This window comes from Hemibagrus wyckioides, linkage group LG19, assembly GCF_019097595.1.
Source record: "Hemibagrus wyckioides isolate EC202008001 linkage group LG19, SWU_Hwy_1.0, whole genome shotgun sequence".
In the NCBI taxonomy this organism is placed as follows: domain Eukaryota; kingdom Metazoa; phylum Chordata; class Actinopteri; order Siluriformes; family Bagridae; genus Hemibagrus; species Hemibagrus wyckioides.
Window position 1 is genome coordinate 2,450,001 of NC_080728.1, and position 22,500 is coordinate 2,472,500.

The window sequence follows — 22,500 nt, forward strand, 5'->3', positions numbered from 1 at the left end:
CAAGAGCTGAGTACTTTGCTAGTCGAAAGATTTGAAGTATGATTAAACCCATAACATTAATAAAACCTCACTGTATTATTTATGAACAGATTATAATATTTTCATCATGTTTAGTCTGCCTGTATTCATTAATGTGCACTTATCTGTAACACTATATTGTGTGGTTTAATAAAGGTGTAATTCATTTTTACATAACCGTCCACTTTATCACTCTGAGTTAAAGCACCGTCTGCTTTTATCATGGCTTATTATTAGCCTCGAGCTTCAGGCTGTAAAAACGGCTTATGAAGTGTATTTGACAGTAAACGGCAGTGTGAGGTGAAAGTGTGTGTGTTTGTGTGTGATGTGAGAGCGCAGGGCTGATGGTGAGACTGTGGAGAATATAGCAGCAGTGTTTTACTGTCTGTTTTATTAACTGATTGTTCAGTTTAGACGCCGTTTGTGTAAAGAACATGTTTGGGCCGATATTTCTCGGGCTCTCCTGCTATCACCAGCTTTGTTTCACGGTGACGTTACATGCCGATGGACCAAATAAACTGGTTCTGCTGCATTACTGTCTAAATAAATATTAGTTCTCTGTGTGTGGTTTTTGTTGCCTCATGCAGTATATTCTCAAGCCTCTGCGCTCCGCTCCGCTCAGGCGTGAGTAATCTTTCACACTCTTTAATCGAGAGAGTTTTATATTTAAAGGGAGATGGTGCTAATGAGGAACATTAAACAAATACAATATTTATTTAAATATATCCAAACACAGGGCATTATCTAATACAAAGCATTTCAGATATAAGAGATAAGATTTAGAAAAGAATGCATTAAAAATACTTTAAGCACTTTACTTTAAATAAACTATTTACATAAGGCTCATTTGTTTGGCTAGTGTGGCCTGACCTAGACGCTGCTTTTTTTTTTAGTGCTGCATGTTTGATGAAGCTTGGAAGTCAGCTCATGAATGATGCAGACTTTTCCATTGCTGTGCACGAGTGTGCAAACGACACCCCAGAACACTGCTCAACACGCCGCTCTCTCCTCCTTCACCTGCCCCAGTCACTTCACTCACACCGCCTCGCTTCCTTTATGAAAGCAAAGAAGGATTGAAGCAAACACCTCCAGCAGCAGGAAACCCGAGCCCGAGCTCAGCCACTCTTCCCTGATTAACTTTCCTCTCATGCTTTTACGCAATACATCAACCTTTTTCAGAGGCTCTGAGAACGTTTTCGCCGTTCTGTGATCTTCTGATGCCTGAAAAGGGCAGTGATGAGGCAGAGATCAGCTTGTGTATGGATCTTCCATGTGAACTAATTGGTGAAGAGGGAGGACATTTCATTTAGACCTAAACTGCATTATAATTCCAGCTGATGTTAAAATCCTTGGGCTGGAGAAGTGATAAAAAAGTGCTTTTTAATAATTGTTTTCTTAAAAATGCACTGTTTAAGACACCATATTAATACTCATGGGATGTTCTTGGATTCAGCCTGATCATCTGTGTGTGTTTTCCTCTTTCAGATTGGTGCGTATGACCAGCAGATTTGGGAGAAGTCTGTGGAACAAAGAGAAATCAAGGTACAACATTTTACTCATCGCTCTCTCTTCCCTTCATCATGTTCAGTTAGCTCTCTGCATTTTTTTTCTTTTCTTGTGCACATATCAAGGCCTGCTTCCTGTGGACCATGACTGTGTGTGTGTGTGTGTGTGAGCGCGTGTGTGTGTGTGTGAGTGCGTGTGTGTGTGTGTGTGTGCGTGCGCGTGTGTGCGTGCGTGCGTGCGTGTGCGTGCGTGCGTGTGTGTGTGTGCGTGCGTTCGTGTGAGTGCGTGCGTGTGTGTGAGTGTGTGTGTGAGTGCGTGTGTGAGTGTGTGTGCGTGCGTGTGTGTGTGTGAGTGTGAGTGCGTGCGTGTGTGTGAGTGTGTGTGTGAGTGCGTGTGTGAGTGTGTGTGCGTGCGTGTGTGCGTGTGCGTGCGTGTGTGTGTGTGCGTGCGTTCGTGTGAGTGCGTGCGTGTGTGTGAGTGTGAGTGTGTGTGCGTGCGTGTGTGTGTGTGTGTGTGAGTGTGAGTGCGTGTGTGAGTGCGCGCGTGTGTGTGAGTGCGTGCGTGTGTGCGAGTGCGTGTGTGTGTGCGAGTGCGCGCGTGTGTGCGTGCGTGCGTGTGTGTGAGTGCGTGCGTGTGTGTGAGTGCGCGCGTGTGTGCGTGTGTGTGAGTGCGTGCGTGTGTGTGAGTGCGTGTGTGTGTGAGTGCGTGTGTGTGTGAGTGCGTGTGTGTGTGAGTGCGTGTGTGTGTGAGTGCGTGTGTGTGTGAGTGTGTGTGTGTGTGCGTGTGTGTGAGAGTGCGTGTGTGTGCGTGTGTGTGTGAGAGTGCGTGTGTGCGTGTGTGTGAGTGCGTGTGTGCGTGTGTGTGAGTGCGTGTGTGTGTGTGTGAGTGCGTGTGTGTGTGTGAGTGCGTGTGTGTGTGTGAGTGTGTGCGTGTGTGTGAGTGCGTGTGTGTGTGAGTGTGTGTGTGTGTGAGTGCGTGTGTGTGTGTGAGTGTGTGTGTGTGAGAGAGTGTATATGTGTCAGCATTCAGCTGTGCACTGACTGTGTGCCATCAGTACCCTTTCTTTTTTCAGTTTAAACCTTTCCCCTTCTTCTCCACCACTCTGACTCTGAGCAGTTCATTACACTGGTGAGTACAGCAGCACAGGCTCCTCCCATCATCACTGTGTTTGGGCTGTACCATGTGATTGCCTGCCTCCTGGTCATCCACACTAGTCTTGCATTTTTAACACACCCGAGTGCCTTTCTGTGTGGTTTTGGGTTGCGTGTGTGTGTGTGTGTGTGTGTGTGTGTGAATGAGATAAGCAGACTGGATTAAGTGAGTACTGAAACACACTCTAGATGAACATTACACAATATTAAAACAAACTGATGAGTTTGAGAAAAATGAGGGAGAAGATGCTTTCCCCAAAAAGTCCTGCCATGCCACACCTAAAATAATAGTCCTGTATTTACTAGGGGGTTTAACAATCTACAGAATCTGATGTATGATTTAGATATAGTACAATTTCTATACTGCAAAAATAAGCATTTCCTGAGTGTGTGTCTGAGGTTTGCATTGTCAGTTGATTAAATCAGTGGTCAGTGTTGGGAGAGACTGATGGCCAGGAGTCTACAGAGCAAATTTCCACTAAAACCAAACCCTGGGGCACAAGCTGTTCTAAACAGAGTAATCTTTTATAACACAGGCCTTTTGCTTGTGGTTGGACATTTGGCTCAACATCAAATGAATGTTTTCCTGAAATAGCTGCTCTGGTTTAATTTCAGCACGCTGTGAGCCTCTACATCTTGTCCTGATCATACTTTTTCTGTGCCTTAAACTGGTGGAAATTTGTTTACTGGTACCAGGGAGTGTGTTTTAACCCAGCCTATATGTATTGGGTTTTCTGTCCCTGGTGAAGGTGTGCTTTATTTGGGAAAGTGGGCAGGGCTTTGAAAGCAGTATTCATTACTCTTATAAGGTTTTTTTTCTTGTTTAATTGATTTTTATTTTTTTGTTTTCTTGTCTTTAATTCGAGACGTCAAAAAGCATACAAGCAAATACATTACAAATACAGCAGCCTTACAATATTATCAACACTCAACTCTAGAGATCTAAAACAGCTGATGGTGTAAAACATGGACAAAGTCCTGTGCATTATCTGATCCCTGGTCTTCTCACTGTCACGACAAAATAAACAGTACCCTCACTTTTCCTCTTTGCTCCACAGACATCTACTGATTGATTCCTATTTTGTGATAAATGTCCAGTGAAAGCTCAGTGATCTTACAGTGTGATATCAGAGGTCTGTAGTGCTCTGTCTCAGATGGTTTCTCATCTTCTACTACAGAAATCATTTACTCACAAGATTATTTTAATACAGTGTTTTAAACCCTGGAGAAGATGTATTTTAGAGTAATCAGAGTAAAGAGTGATACTGCTGCACTGGCCAGAGAGTTTTAACTAGTTTCCATAATATGTAAAATGACCTTTTGTAAACTAGTACTGTCTTATGTTGACAGAATTGGTGTCACACTGCTCAGGAGAGTGTCAGATTTATACACAATATATTTACATAATGCAATAAGACCCAGAGCAGAATTTATTGGAACTCATAATGGATTTGAAAATGGTGTGAAATATGAAAATCCTGTACAGGAAAAAATTCTAAGGTCATATGTAAAGTTAGGGGTGTGGTCATACAGAACAGGCAAATGTCAAATATGTCATGCTGAGATTTGGTATTCTGCCTCTCTGTGGAAGAAACAATTTAGTAATGACCTGATGAATTAAAAATAAATAAATTCCATTACCTGTGTGTGTGTGTGTGTGTGTTATCAGTGTCTGCCTTCACTTGCTTGTTGAAATGGACTCACAGTCATGTCTTGTGGTTTGAGGGACTGGTGTGTGTACTGACCACCTGACTGGCTTGTGGTTGGAGGAGCTTGCAGTGAGAGATGCTCTGTCTCATACTGGATAATCTCCAGATGGAAAAGAAGTCAATTTACTCTGCTGCATGACTAGCGCCTCCTAGCCGAAACAGATACACATCCCTTCACTGGGACAAATATTTTCTTAGTTTTAGATTTAAAGGCTTCTTCTGCCAGTGTAAGAACATCAGTTATTCTCTTCATACAGTAAAATATATAGTAATGTGTGTATTTATCGGCAAATATTCATCATCTCAACAATTTCAATCACAGTTGTTTAATGTGTGTATATGGAGCATCCAGCATTTGAGTGTCTGTGAATGAGCTGTTACTATAGAAACAATAACATTAGAGTGCATCAATATTAAAGCTGTGATTTGCAGCTGAGTGTGTGATAGAGCTCTGTCATAGAGCTCTAGAGTGTGTGATAGAGCTCTGTCATAGAGCTCTAGAGTGTGTGATAGAGCTCTGTCATAGAGCTCTAGAGTGTGTGATAGAGCTCTGTCATAGAGCTCTAGAGTGTGATAGAGCTCTGTCATAGAGCTCTAGAGTGTGTGATAGAGCTCTGTCATAGAGCTCTAGAGTGTGTGAGAGAGCTCTAGAGTGTGTGAGAGAGCTCTAGAGTGTGTGAGAGAGCTCTAGAGTGTGTGATAGAGCTCTGTCATAGAGCTCTAGAGTGTGTGAGAGAGCTCTAGAGTGTGTGAGAGAGCTCTAGAGTGTGTGAGAGAGCTCTAGAGTGTGAGAGAGAGCTCTGTCATAGAGCTCTAGAGTGTGTGAGAGAGCTCTGTCATAGAGCTCTAGAGTGTGTGATAGAGCTCTGTCATAGAGCTCTAGAGTGTGTGATAGAGCTCTAGAGTGTGTGATAGAGCTCTAGAGTGTGTGAGAGAGCTCTGTCATAGAGCTCTAGAGTGTGTGATAGAGCTCTAGAGTGTGTGAGAGAGCTCTGTCATAGAGCTCTAGAGTGTGTGATAGAGCTCTAGAGTGTGTGAGAGAGCTCTGTCATAGAGCTCTAGAGTGTGTGATAGAGCTCAGTGCTTAGAGGAAATCAGCCACCTGATTTTGTTGTGTGTGTGTGTGTGTGTGTGTACATATGTGGGTAATTCTCTGGAAATGTCAGAATTTCCAGATACAGAGTGGTCATTTGGGTTACTGTAGACTTCCTGTTAGCTGAAACTGGTCTGGTCATTCTCCTCTGATCTTTTATCAGCAAGGTGTTTCAGCCTGCAGATCTGCTGCACTGGACCTTTTCTTTTGTTTTGTTTTTCCACATGATTCAAACTCCAGGAAGTGTTGTGTGTGAAAAGCCCAGGAGTTTCTAAAATACTCAGACCAACATCCAGGACACAGTTAAACTCACTGATTGATATGAAGAAGAGGTGTAGCTCCTCACACACTGCATGATGTAATGCACCATGATATTACATACTTTTTCTAAATCTGAATCATTTCCCCTTTCAGTAATAATCTATAGTCATGTATATTATATTGTAGGACAAAATGTCACCGCTGTGATGGAGCAAAATAAAATGAACAGAAAAATAATCTTTTTATTTCGAAACAGCTTGCAGACAATGATTAGATTTAAACATGGTGAAAAGTGTGAGAACATCTAACAATCTATCAGGGACTCCTATTTATTCTCATTATATGTGAAAATCCAAGAATGATTTTTCTAAATGTATAGTAGGTGATAGAAACGATCAAATAACTTAAAAAGTTTTGTACATGAGGAAATAAAAATTTGAATCTAAATTCTTTTTAAAAATGAAAAAGCATGGCATAAATACAAAATAATGCTCTTTAAAGCTTTGATTTTATTATTTTAATCAAGTGTTTTAGCATTTAAAATGTCACTGATGCAGCATACTGAGGATTTTGTGAGAATTACCCGTGTGTGTGTGTGTGTGTGTGTCTGTGTGTGTCTGTGTGTATGCAGGGCTTATGTGTATGCATTTCCCGTGCAGTTCCCCTACCTGGTTTGTTTTTTACCTGATAATGTGACCAGGCCCCCTGTGGTAAAGCACCCAGACGTTTTTCTGACAGTGTTTGCACTGAGTCTAATCTGAGCTTCTGTTGTTCAGGGCCTGAGGAACAAACCGAAGAAGACCGGCCATGTGAAGCCAGACCTGATTGATGTGGATCTGGTGAGAGGTGAGGAGAGATGTGAAACTTTTCCAGTGTGGATGCTGTAATGTGAACAGATGTGAACCTGATTCTGTTTATCAGCAGCTTTTATCTCATTCCTCAAACTCAGACCTGTTAACCATGTTTCTCAGCTAATCCAGACGTCTAAGTCTTTCATCTGCCACTTGATCCGTATCCCTCATGTCTACTCAAATCCTGTCTGCCAAACATTTCTCCTGATATCTGCAGTAATTGACTCTTCCTATAATTCATCTCTGTATCCTCGTACCCTCTTCCTGAAAACTGCTGCAGTTCCAGCTTCTCAGAAATCCTGCTTTAGACCCCAGCTTCAGTCACATCAGACCCATTTCCTGTCTGCAGTTTAGTCCATAAAGCTGGAATGGAGAGTATCTGCACCGTGCTGATTGCAGCTTGACTGCAGTAACCTCTCTGAGTCTCGTCAGGCTGGTTCTCGACCAGACACTGTTATCTCTGATCTCTTGAACTTCTCCGACAGACTCCTCGTCCTAGTACAGCTTAGAATTGTCACTCCTGAGGCCCTTACGTTTACGGCATTCAGCAGACAGCAAATTGGGTTTTTCTCATCTTTCTACTGAGCGTCTTTTCCGATCAGCAGCCCAGCGGCTAAACTCCTGAGGTTTACACCTGCAGTCCCATCTTCCTGTCTCAGTGCCATGGGTGCTCATATTCTGGAGCTCTTTTCAACTATATCTGTTACCTGGACTCCACTGGTTTATTTAAATCCCACCTAAAAATCTGAAGTTGGTCTACTCTGTCTAATTTCTACTAGATTTAAGCTTTGACCTTTGCATTGTTATGTGACCTTCAATGTGTTGAATAATTCTTATTAGGGGCAGTGAGGGTACATAGGAACTCTTTGATACTTTTGGTCCTCTTATTCTTTGGGTCAAACCAGTGATCATGATGTTCATTGATGTTCTGGCAAATTAGACCCCCCCCCCAAAAAAAAAAAAAAAAAAAAAATCTATAAAAATAAATCAGAGCATTGTGGGATCTCTGTGACATTCCAAACTCTAGAGAACTGAAGGACTTCACAGGACGTTTTGTCTACATTCACCTGTAGGTGGTGCTATAATAAACACATTTGTAAAATTGCTCAACACTTTTGAATCAATCCACATCAGAACAAGATTCCCTTGAACTTGTTGAATTTTGAGGAGAGCATCAGGACACCAAAACACAGACGAAACAAAATTTCTTCCTTGAAGCTATATGTTTTATTATTATTATTGTTATTATTATTGTTATGATGTCACTGTCATTAGTCCTGACACTATAGTACAGTAATAATGAAATGATTTACTGTGGTTTTAGGAGTAAAATAATAATAATAATAGTGCTGTTTTTTAAAGTATACAAATAGACATGGAAATAAGGTTTCACTCTTTTACATTTTCAAGGCTCTGCTTTTGCCAAAGCCAAGCCCGAAAGCCCATGGACATCTCTAGCACGGAAGGGAATAGTGCGGGTTGTTCTCTTCCCCTTTTTCTTCAAATGGTGGATTCAGGTGACCTCCAGAACCATCTTTCTGCTGCTGCTCTCCCTTTACCTGCTCCAAGGTCAGTGCTCCACTACAGCTACAGAAACATGAAGCAGATACACAGCTGAGCACGAGCTCTCTAACACTCTCCACTGCTCATTTATCTGGAGTGCTGAGTATTGCGTTGTATATTTCATTAAAACAGGAGAATATTTGTTCCTAACATAGTCTGTGAACTGTTGCCTAACCCTGGTACTGAATAAGTACAGTATTATTAATACTAGTAATATTAGTAATATTATATGCATGTTCATGTATAAATGATATCATAAATAATTCTGTAGTTTTGAATCGTACTGACTCTGTTTCCCTCCTTCCCTGTGTTTCAGCGCTTGCGACAGTGTTGTTTTTTAGCATCTCACATCCCCATGACATCCCAGTAACTGAGGTGTTTGGGGCTTTCTGGCTCATGCTGCTTCTGGGCACTGTGCACTGCCAGATCGTATCCACACGCACACCAAAACCTGCTCCCAACGCCACGACCAAGAGGAGAAGGTGGGCAGGACGGACCACTCTGCATTGACTGTCCGTCTTTTCTCTGTATCTGTCTCATGCTCGTAGTGTCTCTAAAGAAATGTGTTGGCTAAACCCCTGTTCCCATGCTGGTGCTAGACGTTTGTGTCATGTGACCTGGGTTAGCCACTCATTTCCTGTGTGGGGTGAAAGGTGACTGGTATTTCTGTAGCATGTAGCATATCCAGCCTGGCCTGTGTGGTACCTGCTGCACAATTTTCTGACCACTGTGAGAAAATTGCTCTATGCTGTGTGAGAAATGTACAGCAGATTAGAAGTGGAGAGGAACAGACATGACACTGTTAAAGGGCCTTTTTTTAATGCACCAGTTTCTCCACATGAATCCTATTCCTGTTCCAGTCAGGAGAAGCCGATGTCTGGCTTCCACATGATGTTTATCACCCAGAAAAATGCAAAACAGATTAGAGCTCACACATGCTGCAGTTTACAGATACGATCACAACTATTCTGTAGCTAAAGTGCATGTGAAATTAAGCAGTATTATGCCAAATAAACGTAATGCCTCATGAATACATGTCAACCATGTTAAAATAACTTGAGATTATAATCAGCTTCTGGATGTGTGATGCTCATTTGTAGAAAAATCAGATGATGTTCTTTATCTAGAACTTTTTCTGAGATTTTCAGCCTAATTTGTTACTGAGTGAATGCCAGGACCGCAACTAATACTCCCTGCTGCTATCATCACTACTTTAGCACTATTTCTCCTCAAAATCTATTAAAAGCGTTCTTTATTTTGTTTCTGAAGTGATTCTGTTTGGAGTTCTCTTTCTAAGCGCTTTACGCTTTTAATGTTTTTCACTAAAGGAAGTTAAGGAAGGCAGCACACTTGGAGGTGCATAGGGAAGGCGATGGCTCTAGCACTACTGATAACACACAGGAAGGGGCACCGCTCCTCCCGGGCTCTGCCACCACTCACAGTCTCGGTGCTTTCTTCAGAGATTTCTGGCATAATGTCTTTAAACCGGGGTGTGTATTTTACCCTTTAAGATTACATGTTATGTCTGCATGGCTGCAACATCTCTTGTCCGTCATGTCATGAGTTGTTCATTTTTAGATTTGTTTTTGTCAGATTGTTAATTGAACCTTGATGTAAGAAACTGAATTAAATTATCTCAAGCTTTCATTGAAAACTTTTCACTCTAGAGGAAAAGGAGATTTTGCAGCTGCTTTCTGTTTCTTGGTTACAGCTGGGGCACTCCTTTTAAAAACGCTCTGGCTTAACACTTCTGCTCTCAGATCTTGGAGTCACCACAATAGTAAAGAACCACAGTAAAGAACACGTAAAGAACTGGCAACGCTTAACTGTTAATTGAATCAAAGGAACATGAAATATTTGTAATTATATTTAATACCAGAAATTTCAGAAGTCATGAAAAAAGAAAATTCTGCTGCAGTGAAACAGCTTTAAGTTTCTTTTTACAACTAAATATCTACAAACAGAACATAAGCTCTACTAATATCTCATACACTGAACACACAGTGTCACAATGTGTGGTATTGTGTCCAAGAACTGAGACGTCCTGACCTTAGCTGATCTAACACGGACTGGCCCAGCTGTTCTAGACCCATGTGTTAGTATTAATCTGTTATCACAGCACAGAGCATCATGTTAGAGTCTAGTGCCTTAATGCTGAGACTTTCTGTATGAGTAATGTAGAGGAGTATGGTGTAGTGTCTGCACTAGGGGTGGAACAGAAAACGGATAAATTATCCAAACTGAACAAATAATGCTATAAATATATAGCTTTCCACAATACAGATACAGATCCCACAACATGAAATAAACAAACGAACAAAGTTGCACAAGATTTTTATTTTTAATGAAAATTGAAATGAAAGCTTATGGTGAGGGTTGCCAGGTTTCAGCAGAATTTCCACCAAAATGTTCCAGCTCAGATAAAGACAGGCAAAATTCCTTTATTTCTTTTCGGGGGAAACGAGTTGCCAGTGGTTTGCAGTATATATCTGTAATACACTGAACCTGGCAACCCTGCTGACAGGGCATAGAAGTTCATTAACATGATAATTTAAATAGACACCCTAATGGGTTTTACCCTGACTTAACACTGCCTTACTGAGCTCCAATGTGAATCCCTCTTTCTCCCATACTCCATTTCAATGAAAAGAAATGTATAGTAATCTACTGAGCTGTTACTCTATATAATTCTGACTGCTCAGAATGACCGACTGCTCGCAGTGCTCAGGGCAGCATCTTTCTGCAGGCTCTCCCACAATCATTATTTATTTACTCTTATAAAAATTGTAAAACAGATATGATCATTTTTTGTCATTTTTAAGTGAGCATTCTCCATCATTATTAATAGAAAGTCTTCTCGGATAATCATCCATGCGTTAGAATCCAGATTAGAATGCCTCATGTGGATTTGCAGCTGTTCTCCAGAGTCCCAGCTGTATTCTGATAGCATGGTGTGAAGCCTAAAAACTGATGTCAGAGAAAATATTATTAGATGTCTACTGCCAGATGTAGCTGATGTTATTTATTTTGAGCCTGTAGGTTCAGTGTTTTCCTGCCCATCAAAATTGCCAAACTTAAAAGCTTCTCCTGGTGTAGACCACACCCTCTTCCAGTTTTAACTGTACACAGATATGAATCTTTGGAGCCCTAAACAGTTTGAGATAATTACATTCTGTCACACCCCTAGTGTGCAGCGCAGGAACTGTAGCACAGTGCCTCTAGCTTCCTGTGAGGTTGGGCTGGTTCAGACTCGTTCTGACTGAGAATGAGATGCATGCATGGTTGATCCTCTGTATTCGAACCTTTCCCATTACGCTTTTTGTTTTGCAGGTCTAAGAAATTCAAGCTATCCATTGATAAGTCCACAGAGACGGATAATGGATACGTGTCACTGGATGGCCGTGTCACCAGCAAGAGCAGTGAGGAGAGGCTGCAGCTCCACGAGCCTCACTGTGACCTGCTGCGCTCTGAGGAGCTGGGTTGGAGCGGACCACAGTCCCGAAATAAACTCCTGTCTCCCAGCACTAAGGTACATTTCCTGTTCCTGCTTTCAGTGTTCTCAGTCCACATAATAAAGATCCATCTTGTTCATCCTGGTAATGTAGAAAAGGTCTGGTTGCACATTCTATCAGTGTTTTTCTCAGACATGGACACATGCTTCATGATCAGTCTGAAGATGTAATGTAGCAGGCTGTGTGATACACACTCGTCTGTCCACACAGTGTAGCTTTATTTTTTGTTTTTTCAGTGCATACAGGAGTGCAACTTGCACAACGTAGAGAACATGTCTGACGAGGCATCCAGTGAAGAAGACCCTGAAAACTACAGCACCCTCCGCAGGGGTGTGGAGCGCATGAACAGTGACTGCACACTGCGCAACAGAAAAACCCACCACTACAAAAAACACTATACAGCTGCGGAGGTACACACACACACACACACACACACACACACACACATATATATATATATATATTGATGGTTGTGTGAAAATGAGGTAGTTTTGGTTGTTTAACAGTTGATTAGTCCCTGGTCAGTGTAGTCTGGAGTGCTGCCTGTCTCGCTGTACTGCTGTGTGTTTTGTTTTTAAATGGTGGATTAAAGACATACTCCATGATACTGAAGTTTACTGGGACAGAGGTCTACTACGACACCCCCATCCAGCAGACCATCTGGGAGTGTTTTACAACAAAAAGACTCGTGTAAACTTTTTCCTTTCTGCTCCAGTGATCCCTCAGTAATTTTCCCCCTACAGTAACATTTGGTGCAGGTTTCTTCTGTTCATAGAGCAGGTTTATTAGAAGAAGGTGTGAAGCTTCTTAAGGACTTTTTGCGATTCATGATGAAAAATGTTCAGCTCTGGTGATGGAAACTATTTCTTCACTGTTTCAACATTAAACTCAAAAGGTAGATACTTAGCATGCTAGTAAGAATAGTTGATTCAGAGAGGTTGAGTCGAAGTGAAGTCAGTGATTTTGGAGTCACAGTCCAGTGTCAAGTCTTCTTGATTATGTCGACATTTCCTGTAACAGTATAAACCATTACACATTGATCTGGGAATCTTATACACTTTACTAGTGAACTGGATAGCCTTGGTTCTCTTGGTCTTGACCAGCTTTGATCGGATCTTGTGTGTCCTGAGATTATTGCCTCTATAGACTCTATAGACAAGTTAAACCTTCTTAAAAAAATTATTTTGGATACAAAGAACTCTCTTTCTGGAGCCAGGGATTGATGAAATGGACATTTAAAAAAAGCTAATGTTCTTTTTTTATTCTTCTTCCCAGGAGATGCCCAAGTCAGGCACGAGCTGTAGCTCCCGCTGTTCCAGCCTGCGCACTCAGGACTCGGAGAGCACTCGACACGAGTCGGAGACGGAGGATTTGTTGTGGGAGGATTTCCTGCACTGTGCAGAGTGCCGCTCCTCCTGCACCAGCGAGACAGAGGGGGAGGGGTCTGCTGTCTGCCCTGCTTCCAAAAAAGAATACCGGGATGACCCCTTCCTGCAGGTACTGCCCCATCATCATTTACACAACTGTGAGACGGAATACGATCTACGGTCACAGTCTAAGTGCACAAGCTGTAACACACTCAGCCTCAGAGCCACAACTCAACATGGAGCTCAGTGATAACATTAATAAACCAGTTAAGATCTAAGAAGTTTCTAAAATAGCCAGTAGGAGCCATGACACATTTCTACTTCTCTTTAGCCGTTTTCTATTTTAGGGTGCACTAGAGTGTTTTTACTCAGGATTTGCTCCAGTTGGCACACTGGAGGCTTCACACTCCTCATTTAAACATGCCTTCTGGGTCCAGGAGGCCATAATGTCCTCATTTTAAGCATTTTATGCAGAGCATGCTTTAGCTAATCCTGCACTGAAGTAGAGACACTGGCTACAGGGGGATTCACCCACACAGCAGATATGAAAAGATGTGTGGAAATGTACAAGCTGTTAACATTCTCAGGTCATTACTCCACTCTCTGAGGGAATCGGTATGGATTCATAACCTCAGATTCTTTTTTAATCCATATCCTGTTACATTATTAGAGGTGACACTATCTTTTTATGCCACAATAAAATAAAAATTCCTGTAAACACTCACAATGTGTGAACATGTCTAGAGCATGTCAAAGAAGAAGTAAAACTAGCCACAGTAAACTTCCAGGGTTAGGATTGTTCTTATTTTTGTAATATTATTTTCATAATGTAATTTTCTCTTAATAAAAAGAGGAAAAACTATAAGCCTGCTGTAACTAACAGTGAAAACAACCAATTCATGTGTGTGACTAAGCTATACACACACACACACACACCTGTACACACACACACACACACACCTGTACACACACGCACGTATGAAAGTGATTTAACAAGTAATTCAAGCTATGATGTATGATAATTACTGCAGTGCCTGAGGAACTACTCTTGACCATGCCTTAAATTTATTGCACCCAGACTTCTCTACATGCCTCATGGTTTACTTTTTCAAACAAACTACACTATCAGTAGTTTGTAAGTTAAATAAAAATTGTAAGCAAAGCAAAATGTAACACCATTATTCAGGATTTAAAGGAGCTCAAAATATAAAGGAGAGATATGTGAGTGTGAAATCTTTAAACTACATTAATGTGTAGTATGTCATATAATATTTGGTCCCATGTGCCGCTCCATTCCATATGCAAATAAGTCCAGCTTCCACAGAGAAAAACACCTTTCTCATGTGAAATAGTTTAAGTCTAGACTCTTCATTATAGATTGTGTATTTTCTGCAGCACACCTGATGAAGACGTACTTTACTGTCTTCTTCATGATTTAGAAGTTAGATGAGGTCTTATTCCACACTGGTGCTTCAGTAATTCCACTGCTGGTGTTTTCCATGTTTTGGAGATTAATCTGGAGATCACGCAGTTTTTCCCACTGCATTTAAATCATTTATAGACATCTAGTTGAAGCTTGAGGTTTAGCAGGTCTTGTGAAGAAGCAACAACTTCATCCTGTAAATAAAATGCGTAATTGTGGGTTCTTTTTAAAGCTGTAGGGTAAAATTGTGGAATAAATATAATCTGGATGTGGGAGTGTGTGAGGTCACTGCTGGTCAGTCACTGTGGAAGGATGGTGTTTACGTGTAGCCTAATTAGATGAAAGTGTCCTGTTTGTTCTGTTAGCTGGAGCCTAAACTCAGCATTCCTTCAGGTCACTCCTTCAGCTCATGTGCAGGGAGGTGACTGTCCCTGAGAAAGCCATACACGATACACACACAGTGCCAGCTCCTCTGTTTGTGTGAGCTGAGGTGTTGTGTCCCAACCGTTCAGGAACGCCCTTCATCAGTTCAGTTTCATTTATAACAATAAACAATGACACGAAACAGACTGAGAGAAATCCAGGTAGAGATGCTGAGGGCTGTGGAATTAAACTAGAATAAACCTGAACGCAGGTTCCAGTTAATGGAGTTATGGAGCTGTGAGCTGTGAAAATATCAGCTGTGGTAATTTACTTCTTTTACCTTATCCAATCACTGCATTAATCTATTTTGGAAACCCAGACAGTCAAACTATAAAATGTATTGAATTCAGGCAGAATATTACTCAAAACCCTGCACATGATATCATTACTGTTACTGAGGACTTTTTACATTCACTGTTAACATAGTAAGAGCAAAACCATATAGGATATTATGCACTCCTGACCCTGTACTGTAACCCCCAGTGGAGTGGGTATGATTATATGTGTAGTGTTTTATTATTGTGTGTAATGAAGCTGTTGTGATTCCAGGTGATGACAAATGACAGACTGTCTCATTATAATTAGGTGAGAACTGATTGAAAGCCCAGCAGTCTTATTGAGGATGTTCTCTTTTCTCTGTCTGTGTTTTGTAGGGCCACGCTCCATGGCTGCACAGCTCGAACCCCGGGCTGGAGCGTGTGAGCGCCATTGTATGGGAGGGAAATGAATGTAAGAAGGCAGACATGTCAGTGCTGGAAATCAGCGGTATGATAATGAACAGGGTGAGTGGGATTTTGAAGCTCGTAGGTCACTCGTCTTAACGTTTTCCTGTCTCGATGAATAAAAATATGAAACCTTCTGATTGCTGAATCTTTTGTCTCTGCCATTAAGGTGAATTTGTACACTCCTGGCATTGGCTACCAGATTTTTGGAAACTTGGTGGCTGTGACTCTGGGACTCACACCGTTTGCATACAGACTTTTCCAAAACAAAGACATAGAGCAGCTGTCCTCTCTCTCGGCCAGTGAGATGATCTCCATTGCCTTTGGCTCCTCGTCTGATGTCATGGTGATCGCGATGGTGTCCGTGAGCTTTGTAGTGCGTGTGTGCCTCATCTGGCTCTTCTTCTTTCTGCTCAGCGTGGCTGAAAGGACGTACAAGCAGGTGTGAGATGCTTTATTCATTTATATCTTTCTATCTTTTTATATATTTCTTAGCACTGTATACCCTGCTCTAAAAAAAACTTAACTGAGGCTGGAAGCTGTTTTTAGTCAGATATTTTCCTTTTTTCTTACAGAGACTGCTCTTTGCAAAGCTCTTTGGTCACCTTACCTCAGCACGCAGAGCCAGGAAGTCTGAGGTACCTCACTTTCGCCTGAAGAAAGTGCAGAACATTAAGATGTGGCTTTCTCTGCGCTCCTACTTGAAGGTATTAGAGGAACAGTATATATCTATATACTCTATATTCCTAATAAATAAAGAAATAGGAAATAATGTGTCTTTAAAATTTTAATAACATTTTTAAATAATATTTAATAACATCCTACTTGTGTAATCCCTTCTCGCCTTCTGTGTGTGTGTGTGTGTGTATGTGTAATACAGAGACGTGGTCCCCAGCGTTCAGTGGACGTCATTGTTTCCTCTGCCTTCCTCCTCACTCTCTCCGTGGTTTTTATCTGTTGTGCTCAGGTGTGCATAAACATTTTCACTCTAAATGTATGACACAGTAGCTCGTGTCTCTAACTGGAAGAAGGCTAATGTGTTTTTAAGAAGACAGTAATGTCCAGTAAGCAGGGTCAGTTATACCTGCAGGAGAATGGAGTACAATGCTCGGTGATGGTCATTCTTGTTTACATAAATCTTTTTATAGTTCTAATATCCTGTATTTGATCTGCAGTTGCTGCATGTGCATGAGACATTTCTGGATTTCCACTATAACTGGGAGCTGGTGATCTGGTCCTTTTCCCTCTCACTCTTCCTACTGCGCTTCGTCACACTGGGCTCTGAGACCAGCAAGAAGTACAGCAACACCTCCATCCTACTGACCGAGCAGGTGTGTCACATCACACACGCACACACATCACACACACACATCACACACACACACACATCACACACACACACACATCACACACGCATACACACACGCACACATCACACACACACACACACACATCACACACGCATACACACACATCACACACACATCACACACACACACACACATCACACACGCATACACACACGCACACATCACACACACACACACACACATCACACACGCATACACACACGCACACATCACACACACACACACACGCATACACACATACACACACACACATCACACACACACACATCACACACGCATACACACATACACACACACACATCACACACACACACACATCACACACGCATACACACATACACACACACACATCACACACACACACACATCACACACACACACACACACATCACACACACACACACGCATACACACATACACACACACACATCACACACGCACACACATCACACACGCATACACACATACACACACACACATCACACACACACACACATCACACACGCATACACACATACAAACACACACATCACACACACACACACATCACACACGCATACACACACGCACACATCACACACACACACACACGCATACACACATACACACACACACATCACACACGCACACACATCACACACGCATACACACATACACACACACACATCACACACACACACACATCACACACGCATACACACACGCACACATCACACACACACACACACGCATACACACATACACACACACACATCACACACACACACACACATCACACACGCATACACACACACACACACACACACCACACACACACACACCTCACACACGCATACACACATACAAACACACACATCACACACACACACACATCACACACGCATACACACACGCACACATCACACACACACACACACACGCATACACACATACACACACACATCACACACACACACACACGCATACACACATACACACACACACATCACACACACACACACATCACACACGCATACACACATACACACACACACATCACACACACACACACATCACACACGCATACACACATACAAACACACACATCACACACACACACACATCACACACGCATACACACACGCACACATCACACACACACACACACGCATACACACATACACACACACACATCACACACACACACACATCACACACGCATACACACATACACACACACACATCACACACACACACACATCACACACGCATACACACACGCACACATCACACACACACACATCACACACACACACACACGCATACACACATACACACACACACATCACACATCACACACGCATACACACATACACACACACACATCACACACACACACACATCACACACGCATACACACATACACACACACACATCACACACACACACACATCACACACGCATACACACATACACACACACACATCACACACACACACATACGCATACACACGCGCACACATCACACACACATACGCATACACACGCACACACATCACACACGCATACACACATACACACACACATCACACACACACACACATCACACACGCATACACACACGCACACATCACACACACACACACGCATACACACATACACACACACACATCACACACGCATACACACATACACACACACACATCACACACACACACACATCACACACGCATACACACATACACACACACACATCACACACACACACACATCACACACGCATACACACACGCACACATCACACACACACACATACGCATACACACGCGCACACATCACACACACATACGCATACACACGCGCACACATCACACACGCATACACACATACACACACACACATCACACACATGCGCATACACACGCGCACACATCACACACACATACGCATACACACGCGCACACATCACACATACACACACATCACACACATACGCATACACATGCGCACACATCACACACACATACGCATACACACGCGCACACATCACACATACACACACATCACACACACACACATACGCATACACATGCGCACACATCACACACACATACGCATACACACGCGCACACATCACACATACACACACATCACACACATACGCATACACGCGCACACATCACACACATACGCATACACACGCGCACACATCACACACACATACACATACACACGCGCACACATCACACACACATACGCATACACACGCGCACACATCACACACATACGCATACACACGCGCACACATCACACATACACATGCGCACACATCACACACACACATATACGCATACACGCGCACACATCACACATACACATATACGCATACACACACACACACGCACACATCACACACACACACATGCGCACACATCACACACACACACATGCGCACACACACACACACACGCACACATCACACACACATCACACATGCACACACATACACACACGCACACATCACACACGCACACACACACATGCATACACACGCATACACATACACACACATACACACACACACGCATACACACGCACACACATACACACACACATACATACATGTACACACACGCATTCACACACACACGTACATGCACGCACACACGCACACACATACATTGACACACACACAAAAACACATGCGCACACACTTTTTTTTTTAGTACTTGGCCTTCACATGACGCCACATTTCCTGTCCTGTGTTTAATTATAGAGTGTGTTCATGCACACTGAAACATCTCTACACATTTCTACACTAAACCACGCTGTAGTTGATGTACTCTGTTGTAATCAGTTCCTAATCACTCTGCTCTTTTCTTATTGTTCAGATTAATCTGTACTTGAAAATGGAAAAGAAACCAAACAAGAAAGAAGAGCTGACGCTCGTCAACAACGTTCTCAAGCTGGCCACCAAACTGCTGAAGGTGCTGCTTCATCTCTAGTCTCTTTCTGTCCCAAGCTTCACTTAATTATACTTATTTAAAGTGTTCAATAAGATCAGAGTGGACTAATGGCTCAGGCGTCAGTCTACTGCTTTGTGACGAGGTTTACTCTTAAATACACAAAACTAATGATATAAAATTTAACACCTTCCCTTCCCTCTCTCTCTCTCCCCCCCTCTCTCTCTCTCTCTTTCTCTCTCTTTCTCCCTCCCCCCCCCCTCTCCCCCCCCCCCCCTCTCTCTCTCTCTCTCTCCCTCCCCCCCTCTCTATCAGGAACTGGATACTCCGTTCAGGCTGTATGGCCTCACCATGAACCCTCTCCTGTACAGCATTACACAGGTGGTGATCCTGTCTGCGGTGTCAGGGGTCATCAGCGACCTGCTGGGCTTCAACGTGAAAGTGAGTGTCTGTGTGTCGAGAATCACTAATGATGAAACTTCTCATAAATTCTTGTTATAAAAAAAGAAGAAATAAAATTGATATCATACATATGAACTGCAGCTTCAGCGGGATCATGAGATCAAATCCTGAGTGCCACAGAGTAAAGAGCAGAACTAGACTGTGCTCTCTGGAAGAGAGAGAGAGAGAGAGAAAAAGCTCTCTCTCTCTCTCTCTCTCTCTCTAAGTGACCTGAGTTAATCATCACTAAAGATCTGCAGCGTTTATTTCATTTTGTATCAGCATAAGAACAATTTGTGCATATTTCACAAACCATAATATACTGCACAAAAAAAATTAAAGGAACACTTTTTAATCAGAGAATAGCATCAAGTCAGTGAAACTCCTGGGATATTGATGTGGTCAGTTCAGTAGCAGAGGGGGTAGTTGATCAGTTTCATTTGCTTTGGGGTTAATGAAATGAACATGTGCACTAGATTTTTCGTTTTTCACTAGTTTTGCACTTGGCTAGGGTCAGTGTCACTACTGGTAGCATGAGGCGATACCTGGACCCTACAGAGGATGCACAGCAGTCCAAATCCTTCAGGATGGCACATAAATACATGCCATTGCCAGAAGGTTGTCTCTTGCCATTGCCAGTGTCTCCCAGCACAGTCTCAAGAGCATGGAGGAGATTCCAGGAGACAGTTACTCTAGGAGAGCTGGACAGGGCAGTAGAAGGTCCTTAACCCATCAGCAGGACCGGTATCTGCTCCTTTGTGCAAGGAGGAACAGGATGATCACTGCCAGAGCCCTACAAAATGACCTCCAGTCGGCCACTGGTGTGAATGTCTCTGACCAAACTATCAGAAACAGACTTCATGATGGTGGCCTGAGGGCCCAATGTCCTCTAGTGGGCCCTGTGCTTACTGCCCGGCACTGTGGAGCTCGATTGGCATTTGCCATTGAACACCAGAATGGGCAGGTCTGCCACTGGAACCCTGTGCTTTTCACAGATGAGAGCAGGTTCACCCTGAGCACATGTGACAGACGTGAAAGGGTCTGGAGAAGCCATGGAGAACGTTCAACATGACGCGTTGGTGGTGGGTCAGTGATGGTCTGGGGAGGAGTATCCATGGAGGGACACACAGACCTCTACAGACTAGACAATGGCACCCTGACTGCCATTAGGTATCAGGATGAAATCCCATTGTCAGACCCTACACTGGTGCAGTGGGTCCTGGGTTCCTCCTGGTTCACGACATTGCCCGGCCTCATGTGGTGAGAGTATGCAGGCAGTTCCTGGAGGATGAAGGAATTAATATCATTAAACTGATACTGACCTAAATCCAATAGAACACCTCTGGGACATTGTTTCGGTCCATCTGACGCCTCAGACTGTCCAGGAGCTCAGTGATGTCCTGGTCCAGATCTGGGACCTCAGGACAGCATCCACCGTCTCAATAGAAGCAACGTGGGGGCCATACACACTACTGAGTACCAGTTTGAGTTGCTGCAATGAAATTTCAGCAGAATGGACGAGCCTGCTGCATCAGTTTTTCTGAATTCAGCCCTCTGTAGGGTAATTTTCATTTCCATTAAACCATTTTGCATCCTTTCATTCCTAACACATTACCCAGTCCAGATCAGTGTAGATATCCAGCATATTTTTCCCCACTGAGATCTGACGGGTTTTCCTTTCATTTTTTTGATCAGTGTAGTTGTATTGTTGATAGATTGATGATCAGTTGATCAGTTATTTATTCTCATTGTGTTCTGTGTGTCTGCAGCTCTGGAAGATCAAGTCATGACACTGAGCGGTCTGCAGCCCTCACAGAGACGCAGTGCACAGGGGCACCTGCACGGAGCTTCCTCTTAACTGGGAAAAACGACAGACTTTTAGCCCTTCTCCCTCTGATCTCTCAGAGCTCTGGCACTTCAGCTGGACGAGAGACTTTTATTTTACTGTGGGTTTTTTTTTGGGAGTCCTCAGACATTTAGCTGCTATTGGAATGTCAATGTTACAGTATCAATGCTTCCTTAGGAATTTACTATATATGTATATATCTGTGTGTGTGTGTTTTGTATATGTATTTGTAAACATGTGGCACAAAATTATTTATTTTACGGGGTCATGAGCATGTGATGTGTGTGCCTCAGATACAGCAG

The 22,500-nt window shown here is 42.8% G+C and overlaps 1 protein-coding gene across 3 annotated transcripts in view; it reads left to right on the forward strand.

The window, feature by feature from the left end:
* The window catches only part of LOC131369886 (protein PHTF2-like), a 48,493-nt gene that overhangs the window by 24,691 nt on the left and 1,302 nt on the right, over positions 1-22,500 (forward strand). For 2 of the 3 annotated variants that reach the window (XM_058416789.1, XM_058416790.1), the window contains exons 3-18: positions 1,504-1,560; positions 6,515-6,584; positions 8,000-8,158; positions 8,469-8,634; positions 9,481-9,642; positions 11,483-11,681; positions 11,901-12,074; positions 12,940-13,161; positions 15,531-15,659; positions 15,769-16,041; positions 16,175-16,306; positions 16,480-16,566; positions 16,775-16,930; positions 19,840-19,935; positions 20,227-20,352; positions 22,122-22,500. The exon at positions 22,122-22,500 is cut by the window's right edge and continues 1,302 nt beyond it. In XM_058416789.1, coding sequence (XP_058272772.1) covers positions 1,504-1,560; positions 6,515-6,584; positions 8,000-8,158; positions 8,469-8,634; positions 9,481-9,642; positions 11,483-11,681; positions 11,901-12,074; positions 12,940-13,161; positions 15,531-15,659; positions 15,769-16,041; positions 16,175-16,306; positions 16,480-16,566; positions 16,775-16,930; positions 19,840-19,935; positions 20,227-20,352; positions 22,122-22,142 — 2,229 coding nt within the window. In that variant the 3' untranslated portion in view covers positions 22,143-22,500. The remainder of the gene's footprint in view (positions 1-1,503; positions 1,561-6,514; positions 6,585-7,999; positions 8,159-8,468; positions 8,635-9,480; positions 9,643-11,482; positions 11,682-11,900; positions 12,075-12,939; positions 13,162-15,530; positions 15,660-15,768; positions 16,042-16,174; positions 16,307-16,479; positions 16,567-16,774; positions 16,931-19,839; positions 19,936-20,226; positions 20,353-22,121) is intronic. The other variant, XM_058416791.1, reaches the window with a different exon arrangement.